General features: G+C 36.6%; 1 protein-coding gene across 1 annotated transcript in view; it reads right to left on the reverse strand.

Moving 5' to 3' along the window:
• Positions 1-13,583, reverse strand: part of ACAP2 (ArfGAP with coiled-coil, ankyrin repeat and PH domains 2) — a 131,038-nt gene that overhangs the window by 83,358 nt on the left and 34,097 nt on the right. Inside the window, exon 2 of the mRNA XM_055316557.1 lies at positions 3,419-3,476. Coding sequence (XP_055172532.1) covers positions 3,419-3,476 — 58 coding nt within the window. The remainder of the gene's footprint in view (positions 1-3,418; positions 3,477-13,583) is intronic.

The following is a 13,583-nucleotide window of genomic DNA, read 5'->3' on the forward strand; positions in this document are numbered from 1 at the left end:
AAATGATGAATTTCATATTAGGTGAATTTTACCTCTAAAAATGCCACCACCACCACCACCCCAAAAAAAACACACACTGAAAGGGAAGTGAGTTTAAAAGGGATCTAAAATATCAGAAGTTTATAGACTGGAATACTAGAAGGCTAGCTAGGCTTGAAGATCAGAAGCAGGGACGCCTGGGTGGCTCGGTGGTTGACCATCTGCCTTTGGCTCAGGTCGTGATCCCCCAGTCCTGCGATCGAGTCACACGTCAAGCATGGAGCCTGCTTCTCCCCCTGCCTATGTCTCTACCTCTCTCTGTGTGTCTCTCATGAATAAAATAAGATCTTAAAAAAAAAAAAAAAAAGAGCAAAAGCAGAAGTGAAATGAGAACTGGAAAGACTAGAGTCTCAGGCAAGAAATTAAGAGATTAGCATTCCAGAGTTGCAAGATGAGAACTTTGAATGGTAAGGCATAGCTATGACCATGAAAACAGGTATGAGAATTAGAACAGAGGTCACCATTACCGGACTTGGAAAGACAATGGAATTGCATATAGCATAACCACACATATACTGCAGCTATACAGGGGGGAAGGGCTGACTTGGTGATAGAAAATTTGCAAAAAAAAAAAAAAAAAAAAGAAAGAAAGAAAATTTGCCAGCTGAAAAATCCTTAGTAGATGACACTGATGGCAGGTATAACCCAATAATACAAGCCTACAAATCTTCCCTAAGAGTAAATATCAAAATAGTCAAAAATATCAAGCTAGTAGCCCCAATTCATTCAAAAGTTCTTTTTACTAAATGATATAAATGTCACAGCACTTTTCCAGATGATGAGAATATAAACAATTTATCCCTGACTGTCCTGGATAAGTAACAACCTAAGTCTCATTTTTCTCATGAGCAAACTGGGTGTAATACCAACTTTGCAACATGTTGTGACAGTTGGAGATAATATAAGTAAAACTTAGCACTTGATACATAGTAAGTGCACATCAAATGAGGGGTTTTTTTCCCTTCAAAAACTGTCTTCAAGGAGCTAATAATTTGTTGAAGAGATACCATCATTAACATTTACTTAGAATATACCATTTGCTAAGAACCACGAAAAGCATTTAAAATATACTAAAACACAATATTCTCATATTAACTCTCTGAGACAGATAACTCTAATTTTACCCTTTTTGGAGATGAGAAACTGAGGCACAGGAAGGTTGAGGAACTTGCTCAACACCAAATAGCTTAGTAAGTGGTAGAGCCAGATTCAAATGCAGGCAGTCTTACTCCAGGCTTTGTATTCTTAACTATCAGGCCATGCTACAATCCAAAGACTACAATAATATAGTAAATCTAAATGGAAGTATGTGCAAGAAAGAATACTAAATATGAAAGAACCTAAGTATGGTAGTACTTGAACTGTGGTTTAAAGAGTATCTGCTTAACACAGAGGGAACAAGCATTCCAATGAGAAGCAACAGACACAGAAATCACGTCTCGATGGCCACCAAGGTGCTCCTCAGTGCTGCCGAGGCTAGGACAGCTGACAGAAAGGATGTGTCTTTGGACCCAGCAGAACAAAGCCAGGTATGCAGCGCTACTCTCTACAAGGAGGAAAAGTACTGGTAACATATATTATAAGCAAAATAAATGTAAGCTAAGTCATCAAGCCAGTTTATCCTGTTGGTGGCATGATTTACAGTGATATTACAGGTGGAACTGGCCTCGCACAAAGTTATGAAATCACACACTAATCCTAGGCAACCGTCCCTTCCTCTAGTCCTTCGGTGCCATCACCTTCCGTGACAACCATTTCTTCCTCTTCTCTGGTTCTCCTCTCTGTGAACTCCTCAGAATTCTAAAGGAAAATGACAGATACTAACCTATGAATTGGGAGAGGGACATTTTATAAGAAATCAAGATCATAACTAGAGAAATATAAAAGTTAAGTATGGACCTTCTATTCAGGTGGCAAATAATATTTTTTTAAATGTCAAAATTTCCATGATGTCTTTATTAGCCCTTTGGGTAATAAACACTCTAGAAAGGGCTTAGAGATCTTAGTATTGATTGCCAATATTTTTTTTTAAAGATTTTATTTATTTATTCATGAGAGACACACAGAGAGAGAGAAAGAGAGGCAGAGACACAGAGAGGCAGAAGGAGAAGCAGGCTCCACGCAGGGAGCCCGACGTGGGACTCAACCCAGGACTCCAGGATCACACACTGGGCCGAAGGCAGATGCTCAACCTCTGAGTCACCCAGGTGTCCCAACTACCTCACAAAATTATTGTAAAAAATCAAAGAACATAGACATGTTCTAAGCATTTAGATGCTTAGAACTAAGCATATAAGCACTAAGTATATAGATCAAAGTGTTTTTGAAAACTACAATGTACAATACAAAAATAACTTATTACTAAATATTTTCTAAAAGTTCTGTTTTACATACATGATACTACTACTTTATATAGTTTCTACACTATTTACATTATATATATATATATATATATATATATATATATACATACGTTTCACAATTTCAAAACATTTTAAAACCTTCAGCATATTTTATATTCTTGCTATTCAAAGTGCAGCCCATGGAACAACAGCATTGGTGTCATCTGGAATCTGATTAGAAACACAGAATCTCAGGTACCCCAGACTTACTGAATCAGGATCTGCATTTTTGCGAGATCCCCAGGTGTTTCCTATGCACAGTACAGTTTGAGAAGCACTGCTTTACACGGCATATCATTTACAATAATTAAATAAGAAGCTATTTTCAGAAAAGGTACTTCAAGCATGTGCATCTGATTTATCTCCATAAATTGTAAGAGAGATATTTCAGTAAACAATGGTTACTTGAAACCAGAAGCCATGTGCTACTCATTTTCATATTTCTTCCTGTTTTATAGCAATATTTCTTAGGTAAAGGAAAGATGATTAATAATTAATACAGAAGATAGGAATCAATGTACATTCACCCTTGAATAGAATATGAACGTTTAATATCAATTATTAAATATACACTGAGCATTTCTGGCCTTAGCTGTAAAAAATGGAATCAGTATTTTAAATTTTGTTTATACTTAATGTATCCAGATTCACACTTATAAACAAGAACAGTCAGGTTATATATGAAAACCACTGAGCACTGAAAAGACAGGCAACCTTTTGGATGGAAAAGAAAACAACAAGGTTCCAAGAATATAAAGGGCATCTATTTAGCTTTGAAGGCAGATTGTTCAAGTTCTTGTTCTGGCACTTGTATTTTCAAAGCCTCTTGTGTCTATAGCCTCAATCTCCCTGCGTGTAAAATTGGGATGATAGTAACATTTATCCTCATAGAGATAAAATCAAAAAGTAACATGAATCACCTAATACTAAAGGCACAAATCATTATTAATGTCTTAAAATCTTTAAGTAAAGTTCACCTTATCGAGCTTTAGTTCCAATTCAGCCACATCTCCTTCTACTTCTTCCAAAGCAGCCCTAGAAAAATCATACACAAAACAGGTTACCATGTGCTGACTCTTCTCAGGTACCTGTCCCCCCAGGTCCACCCTCCAAACTCCTTCCTCCCCTTTAAGTTATCATGTGTTTAAATGTTACTTTACTTTTGGAAAATAACTCAATGAAAAAAGATATGAATACTTAAAAACTACACTTCACATTAAGTAATAATTACGTTAGGATGAAGTGTAAATACTCCATTAACACACGATGTAACAGATTAATACTGTTTAAGGTAATGAGAGAACACATTAGACTGATTCAAAGCAATCATGTTACTCAAATTAATAACACTAATTAGAAGTATTTAGCACGTTTGTGGGTTTTTTTAATGAGGAAGAAATTTTAAAAGTTGAGCCTTAACAAAGCTCATATTTCTACTCAATAAAGCGCACCTAACCAAGTAACAGAGCATCCATTCTTGGCAACCAAAAAGGAAAGGCTTTTTACTTTTATAAATAGTTCAGAAAAATGTCAGCCTTGTTTAAGCCTTTTGTTTCCCACGTATTTTTAAGAAATCAGTAGATACTCTTAATTGTCAGGAGAATTATAAAATTCTAATACTTATTAGTACTTGGTATCACACTACAGGCAACATTCCAAAATTGGAAATTTGGAACAAAACAGAAGCAACTAGAACTTCTTAAGGATAACAAGATTTTACACTTAAGAGTTAAGATATAGGGGATCCCTGGGTGGCGCAGCGGTTTGGCGCCTGCCTTTGGCCCAGGGCGCGATCCTGGAGACCCGGGATCGAATCCCACATCGGGCTCCCGGTGCATGGAGCCTGCTTCTCCTTCTGCCTGTGTCTCTGCCTCTCTCTCTCTCTCTCTCTCTCTCTCTCTCTCTCTCTCTATCATAAATTTAAAAAAAAAAGATATAACAAAACACAATTCATCTACTTTAAGCCATCTAACGCACTTGCAGGTACCTGCTTGATAAACTAGCAACATCCCAGTAATTATTTTATAAATTAACCAAATTTGTTTCAAATGGACACAACAGTGGGAGACTAACCATCCAAAAAAGTTATTTTGAACTCTGAGTAAGAAATTCTCAGTTAGATAACAAATCTAAGAAAAAGATGGCTAAAATATAAGCTCTATTCCCAGAAGAACCCACTTAGCCTCGGTGTCATGTCCGAATAACCATTTTTATCAGCTTGTAATTCTACTTCTCTACATGGTAACATTTACTGAACAAAGTTTTTAATCTCCTGATCACTGGGGAGTCTGCTTGTCCCTCTCTCTCTGGCCTTCCCTCTGCTTGTGCTCTATCTCTCTCTCTCTTAAGTAAATGAAAAGTTTTTAAAGATTGTATTAATTTATTAGAGAAAGAGAGGGAAAGGAAATACCAATAATGTTTTATTTTGATCAGGTGGGAAATTACATCTTTTCCACAGAAAAAAATCAGTACTATGATAGAAAGCTATGTTTCCATTTCACCCTCCTCCTCCAACAGCCTGAATTTCTTGTCCAGGCGGTTAGCTTATTCAAGCAGGTGAAATGCCACTATAATTACAGTGAGAATTAATATCATACTACTGTGCCACAAAAGAAGGTGGGGGAAGAGATAGCCTCTATTGTGCTGGGGGAAGAGATAGCCTCTATTGTGCTGGGATCAATAAATCAACAGTGCTGAGTAACTGGTTAATAGTCCCTTCCAAAAAAATTTAAAAAAAAAAAAAGGGGGGGGGAGATCCCTGGGTGGCGCAGTGGTTTGGCGCCTGCCTTTGGCTCAGGGCGCGATCCTGGAGACCCGGGATCGAATCCCACGTCGGGCTCCCAGTGCATGGAGCCTGTGTCTCTGCCTCCCTCTCTCTCTCTCTCTCTCTCTCTCTCTCACTATCGTAAATAAATAATAAAAAAAAAAAAATTAAAAAAAAAAAAACAGTCCCTTCCAGCAAGTAAAGGGTGTAAAGTTAGAATGAAGATACTAGTCATTTAAAAAGGGGTAAGGTCACTTTAATGAGAAAAAAAAGAGGATTAAAAAACTACAAACGTGGAGACTACTACATAATGTTGTCTTCAACTGAGCCCAGAAAAATAAAACCTGAAGAAAAAGGTATTTCTGTGGTGAAATCACAATAAACTTAGGAAGATATACCTCTAAAAAAAATTATTTCATGTTGACTTTCTACAGTCAGTCCATTCCCAAGAATCGTATCACTGCAGTAAATTTGAGACGATAGAGAAATAAAGTTACCATCACTGTTGAAAGAATTAAAATCAAATGTTCACCCAAAGCAGTTAAACTACAATGCTGACCCTATCGGCGGCACGTCATGGTCAGTACCTTAGGGAGGAGAGAGCACGGTCCCCTGCATGGCTCATAACCGGGGTACAGTAGGCAGCTCTGAGGAGAGAACACTGTGCCTGATAATACTGTCAAGACGACCACGAATTTCAAATAAGTTGGGACTCTCAGCAGACTCACAATGGAAGAAAGGAGCAAGATGGTAGGGGACATCTAGGGCCACGCTCAGACAAAACTGTCAAAGATTATAATCAGAGACCCTATTTGCCCTTTCATGGTTGTTCCCCTTCATCCTTTTCAGGAACTGAAAATGGCACTTAAGCCACAGGATATCCTGCAAATTGGAAAAGGTAAAGATCCGCATACTGGGTCTTTCAGGGTTCTGTCTATGACATAGCTTAGGCTGCTAAACAAATCACATCTATAACTTTTCCAGGTTCCCTGTTAACAAAAGAATCCATTTTAGTACATGATGAAAATAATTCTGCCATATATTTTCACTGTGTTTTACAATTCACATGGGGCACCTGCATGTATGATATAGCATTTGCTATATTAAGAGCACAGAATAGTAATATGAACTAATGAAGAGAAAAACCATTAACAGGAAATGAGCTACAACCCCAGAATCTTGATTTGGAAGAAACTCTTGGCAAATTGCTGAATGTCAGAACCGTTTAATGGAAGTAGAACAGCTGTGTTTAGAAAAGCATTTCATGTAGTATTTCATCTCCATTAAAACCCTGCAATATAAGGTCTGTAAACAGGATACAGAAGAACACAAATTTAAGAGCCTAATAAAGAGACTTGGGGTTTTAGAGACACAGTTCACATAGTAAATTTGTGACACTGAAGTGCCTTCTTCTCAGTGGAATGAGCACCTTACCACTACCAGCTCCACAAAGCACCCTATATTCACATCAAATAGAACACCTGGCTCTCACTACGATAATTCAACTTTTGGTCTTGTTGCCTAAACTGAGAGACATGAGTAGAGACTATGGTCCATTTAGCTATCTATCCCTAGTTTATTTAGTTACATTTGTTTACTGGATGGATAAATGCATCATTAAGAAAAATTACCTAATCTGGAGCACGAGACCACTCAGGATGGCTATACCTGCATCTCATGTGTTTATGTGTAATTTCCCAGTTCCCTCTTTCTCCAAGTTTTAGTCATTCCACTCTGCCTCTAGAGCTTCCTATAGATGTTACTATAAAAGCCTTTAAAGAAAATAAAAGAAAAAAGAATCCACAAATAATTGCACAAATGTCAAAATAGATTTACAATGAGTCAGGTCTTTCCATATATAAGGACAAGTCTATATACCTTTACCTAACCATTATTATAATACCTACAACTTCTTCTACAGTTGAAAGAAAAAGGAAATTCTTGTAACGTAACACTCTAGACAGAATATACACTAATACAGGATTTGGATTTCTAAAACAGGGCTGGAAAGAAACCTCAAAGGTTCTACGGAGGAATTCACTGTAACACCACCACGAAATTACATTAACATGATTCCATAACTACATTCAACTTATAATCAAATAGAATCCCTGAACATTTAAAAAGAAAAATCAAAATAGTTACACTAAAATGGCGCAGGAGGATTTTTTTTAAAACAACTTTAAAAAACACTACCAGAAAAATTCAGACAAATGAAGAAATAAGATTTGCCTTCCTTTTCTCTAACAACAAACAGGAGCAAATATCCATTGCTTGGGATATCCAGATGAAATAAACAAAGATCCTTGCCCTCTAGACTTTACAATGGAAGAAGAAGAAAGTCAATAAACAACAAACATAATAAATACGTCATTTAGATAGTACTCTGTAAGATGGTAAGTGCTATTAAAAAAAAAAGTCAAAACATCAGGAGATGCAGTGCAGGGGGCAAGGATACCTACAATTTTAAGTAGGGTGGTCAAGACAGTCCTTACTGAAAAAGTGACATTTGGGCAAAGCCTGAAGAAGTAAATCACGCAAAGGATGTCATGGACGGAAAAAACAACCAATGCCATGGGTTACCCTGGTGTGTTAAAGGAATAGCAAGAAGGCTGGCATGGCTGAAACAGAACAAGCAAAGAAGAGAGATGCAGGAGGAAATGAGAGAAATAATGGAAAGCCCCATCACCATTAACACTGAGAGTCTGATGCAGGGAAGAGACACAATATGACTTAGTCTTTCAAGAATCATTCTGGCTACTATATGGAGAAGATTGTAGAGAAAACAAACAAACAAAAAAAGGCAAAGAGACCAGTTAGGAAGCTGGAGATCATCCAAGTAAGCAATGAAGGTGGCTTAAACTAAACACCAGTCAGTGGTAAAAAAAAAAAAAAAAAATGCTAATCTGGATGGATTTTGAAGGTTAAAGCGGAGAGGATTTCCTCATGAATTGATGTGGTGTGTGAGTACATGCACAACTACGCCAGTAAGCAGATAGATGTGAAATTAAGGATGGATTCTGAGTTTTTAGCTGGAACAGTCAAAAAGACAGAGTTGCAACCAACTGAGATGGAGAGGACTATGGGAAGAACAGGTCTGGGGAGAAAAGAACTGTAGTTCAGGTTTGGACTTGATCTGAAATATTTATTAGATACGCAAGCGGTGACACCAAAGAGGTGAATAAATATGAGTCTAGAGTTCAGAGGAGTCTGAGATGGGGGTGTAAGTTTAGGAATCATGAATATAAACCGTGTTTACAGCTGTGAGACTGGATATTATTGAAAAAAAGTAAAGATAAAAAAAATAATTAAGGACTGAGTTCCAGGGCACTCCAGTATTTAAGGTCAGGCAAAACAAGGAGAAACAGCAAAACAGAAGAAGCAAAAAAGGAGATAATAGCAAAACCAAGAGAGTATGGTGTAGAAGGAAAATCAAGAAAATGTTAACAAGGAAGAAGAAATGATCAACAATGTCAAAAGCTACAGACACATCAAATAAGATAAGGGCTGAGAATAAACATCAATTTTAAGTCAAGTCAAAATGGTTAGGAATACAATTTTTAAATGTTGAAAAAACACTTCTGCCCTGATGCTTTTATGAACCAAGGTTGTGCTCCTATGGAAAAGATTAACATTTTAAGGGGAGCCTGGGTGGCTCAATCAGTTGAGTGTCTGCCTTCAGCTTGGGTCATGATCCCAGGGTCCTAGGCTCCCTGCTCAGCGGGAAGCCTGCTTCTCCATTTCCTCCCCTGCTTGTGCTCTCACGCTATCTCTGTCTCTCAAATAAATAAATAAAATATTTTTAATTTAATATTTTAAAATAGAAGTTCAGAAAATTTCCTAGGAATATAAGGCACAAGAATTTAAAATGAGGAAAAAAATTTCAAATAGAAACTGAAAATACATTTTAACAATCAACAAGGATGACAAATAGGTAAGTTCCCCTCTTTCCCTTTCCATTCTGGAACTCAGAGGTGCTTAATTATACAAAAAAGAAATCTTCACAGTCTTTCTCCAGAAGTCGAGGGCAAAAGCTCTACTGCCACTCATAATATTAAACACAGTCTAACTCCTATAAATACAAGAACTGCAAATCCAGCTCTAGATGACTGACATCAAAATTTGCACTTGTCTTTCTATAAAATTAGGATTGATTTCATTCTACTCTACGACTCATTTTGTATAGCTACAATTATCCTTTGCTGATAAAATCTCAAAATTAAAAACAACACATATACACAAGCCAATCACTTCAAATTATTTTCATTACCTCTTTAGGGATGGGTTATAATTCTGTTCCACAAATTCACCAATCTTGTTTCTCAGCACTAAACAAAACTAGAAGTCTGGGTTACTTTCATGTGAATAATCCAGCTATAGTAACCTTAATATAATCATTTTACCTATATTGCTGAAAAGCCAATGGTCTTTATACTTCAAATTTTATTTTCTATAAGCAAGTCATGATCCTCACATTTAACCATCCTTACACTTTAAAGGAGATTGTACAACTTAGGTAAGAGATTGTACAATTTCAGTAATATATATATTTAAGCTGAGCATTTATTAATATTCCATAGTTCAAGAGATCTAAATCCACTGATTTACAATGGCTAAGAATGAACTACCAATACAATGGATGCCCATTAAACACCTGCGGACCTATAGCATTTTAGTTGCACACTCTTGGTGATACCTAATGTTACCATCTAAATAACAGGAAAATATTCAAAGACATCAGATGACTTAACTAAGAGAACTAAATAAACCAATCTGTAAAATGATGATGTATTTACCTTCAGAGAACAAGCTAATTGACATTTCCAAGTAAATATAAACTGAGACACCCTACAAGTTCAAATTATTTTGTGTTTAACACAATTCAAGGGGGAAAGAAACACAAACTACTACTTAAACTTTACAGACCTAAGAACTGGCTTAAATCTTATTTGTGCTATGTGATGACATGCAGCATATATAAATTTGAGACTAATAACCCATCTTATAAAAGGATTCTACTGAAGTCTCAACTGCTGACAAGTCTATTTTGAGTTTAATACTGAGGAATGGAAATACATGTATATATGATGCACACTAAAATCTAAACTATATTGGGACGCCTGGGTGGCTCAGTGGTTGAGCGTCTGCCTTCGGCCCAGGGCGTGGTCTTGGGGTCCCGGGATGGATCGAGTCCCACACCAGGCTCCCTGCATGGAGCCTGCTTCTCCCTCTGCCTGTGTCTCTGCCTCTCTCTCTCTCTCTCTCTCTCTCTCTCTCTCTCTCTCTCTCTCTGTGACTATCATAAATAAATTAAAAAAAAATTTAAAAAAGACATCATACACATTTTACTTAGCTATTTCCTCAATAACCTCTAATCATTAGTCTTTTCCCTGTGACTGGCATATTCCTAGTACCAACCAATTTCAGAGAAATTTCTGGGTCAAATCATTAAGATATTTACAAATGAGTAACATAATAATTATACTGGATTAAAACTGATAGTGCATGTCAAAATTTGTTTTAAAGCTAGGTCTTGATGGTAAAGGATTACATCATATACAACCTAAACCTGCTGGTCAACTCCTTAAGAATCTATGCTTAACTTAAAAATAAAAATCAACAAAAAAATAAAATAAAAAAATAAAAATCAGACTTTATTAAGTAAAGTAGCATAACTTTCAGCTCAGAATATAAAATTTGAAAATCTGAGCAGAGATTTAAGCCCTTTTCAGCTATACAAAGTTTTCATAAAATTAATCTTGGCAAGAACAACATATTAAGACCATAACAATCATCTGAAATCAGCAGTAATTGTAAAATTGGTCTTGGGGATAACAAAAAAATAAGACTGTAACAATTGTTTTTGAAATCAGCAGTAATTTTTTATGTTCTAATAAACTTTATTTATGGAAATAAGTTCAAATTTTATTTAATTTTCATGTCACAAAATATTATTTTTTTAATTCCAGTATACTTAACAACAGTGTTATATTAGTTTCAGGTGTACAATACAGTGATTCAGTAATTCCATATGTTTTTGGTGCTCATCTAGATAAGCATACTTGTTAATTCTCTTCACCTACTTCACCCATCTCCCCACTCACCCACTCCTCCTCTGATAATCATCAGTTTGTTCTCTATAGTTGAGAGATTATTTTTTGGTTTGTCTCTTTTTACTCCCTTTGTTTGCTTCTTAAATTCCATATATGAGGAAAATCATATGGTATTTGCCTTTCTGTGGCTGGCTTATTTCACTTAGCACTATACCCTCTAGATCTATCCATGATGTTGCAAATGGCAAGATTTCATTCATTTTTTTTTTTTTAAGATTGTTATTTATTGGGATCCCTGGGTGGCGCAGCAGTTTACCGCCTGCCTTTGGCCCAGGGCACGATCCTGGAGACCCGGGATCAAATCCCACATCAGGCTCCTGGTGCATGGAGCCTGCTTCGCCCTCTGCCTGTGTCTCTGCCTCTCTCTCTCTCTGTGTGTGACTATCATAAATAAATAAAAATTTAAAAAAAAGAAAGATTGTTATTTATTCATGAGAGACACAGAGAGAGAGGCAGAGACATGGAGGGAGAAGCAGGCTCCCTACGGGCAGCCCAATGTGGGACTCAATCCTGGGACCAGGGGATCCCCCCCTGAGCCAAAGGCAGACACTCAACTGCTGAGCCACCCAGGCGTCCCAAGATTTCATTCTTTTTTATGGCTGAATAATATTCCATTGCATACATATACCACATCTCTTTTATCCATTCATCCAGCAATAGACACTTGGGCTGCTTCCAAAATTTAGCCATTGTAAATAACACTGCAGCAAACATAGGGTGCATTTAACTTTTTGAATTAGTGTTTTCATATTCTTTGGGTAAATACCCAGTAGTGGAATCATCCAGTCAGATGGCAAATCCATTTTTAATTTTTGAAGAAATTCCATAGTGTTTTTTCAGAGTGACTGCACTTATTCGCATCCCCACCAACAGTGCACAAAGTTCCTTTTTCTTCTACATTCTTGCCAACACTTGTTGTTTCCTATGTTTTTGATTTTAGCCATTCTGACAGGTGTGAGGTGATAGCCCATCGTGGTTTTGATTTGCATTTTTTTTTATGATAGACACAGATAGAGAGAGAGATAGAGAGAGAGAGAGAGAGAGAGAGAGATAGGAGGAAGGAGAAGCAGGCTCCATGCAGGGAGCCCGACATGGGACTCGATCCCGGGACTCCAGGATCACGCCCTGGGCCAAAGGCAGGAGCTAAACCACTAAGCCACCCAGGGATCCCCTTGATTTGCATTTTTATGATGATTAGTGATGTTGAGCATCTTTTTATGTGTCTCTTGGCCATCTGTCGTCTTTGGAGAAATGTCTATTCGTGTCTTCTACCCATTTTTAATTGGATTATTTGAGGGTTTGGATGTTGAGTTGTATAAGTTGTTTATATGTGTGGAATACCAACCCTTTATCAGACATGTCATTTGCAAATATCTTCTCCCATTCGGTAGGTCGCCTTTTAGTTTTGTTGGTTGTTTCCTTTGCTGTGCAGAAGCTTTTTACCTTGATGTAGTACCAGTAGTTTATTTTTGTGTCTCCTTGGCTTCAGGAGACATGTCTGAAAAATGTTGCTATGGCCATTATCAGAGAAATTGCTGCTTGTGTTCTCCTCTAGGATTTTTATGGTCTCAGGTGTCATATTTAGGTCTTTAATTCACTCTGAATCTATTTTTGTGTGGTATAAGACAGTGGTCCATTCTTTTGCATGTAGCTGTCCAGTTTTCCCAGCAGCATTTGTTGAGGAGACTATCTTTTTCCCTTTGCATATCCTTGCCTCTTTTGTCAAAGATTAATTGACCATATAATCATGGGTTTATTTTTGGGCTCTCTATTCTGTTCCACTGAAATCAGCCATAATTTTTTTAAATAGCCTATATACTAAAATATGAGTCATGTTTTTTACTTATTCAATAAATAGTTCTTTAACACTTATTGGATGCCAGACACTGTACAAAAAACTCAGGATATAGTAGTAAACAAAATAATTAAATCTTTACTCTCATGGAATCTACAGGGGGTTATTAGGACAATTAAGGATCTCATAAAATATGCATACATGTCGTATTAGGTGGTATAAGTACTTATTTTAAAAAGTAGGATATGAGGATACAAAGTGATGAAAAGAGGTTCAAATGTTAATATTTAAGAAAAAATATCTATCATCAAAATATACTGAGGAATGAAAAGAAATTGTTTCAACAATATAAATAGTGACGAAAATAATTGAATAAATGCAATTTGTTACATTCCAGAGAAGGAAGTTTCATACATACACACACACTTAAATTTAGATCTTAAAGCACTTAAGATTTCTTCCTTTTTTTA

The sequence above is a fragment of the Nyctereutes procyonoides genome, unplaced genomic scaffold, assembly GCF_905146905.1.
Source record: "Nyctereutes procyonoides isolate TBG_1078 unplaced genomic scaffold, NYPRO_anot_genome, whole genome shotgun sequence".
Taxonomy (NCBI): Eukaryota; Metazoa; Chordata; class Mammalia; order Carnivora; family Canidae; genus Nyctereutes; species Nyctereutes procyonoides.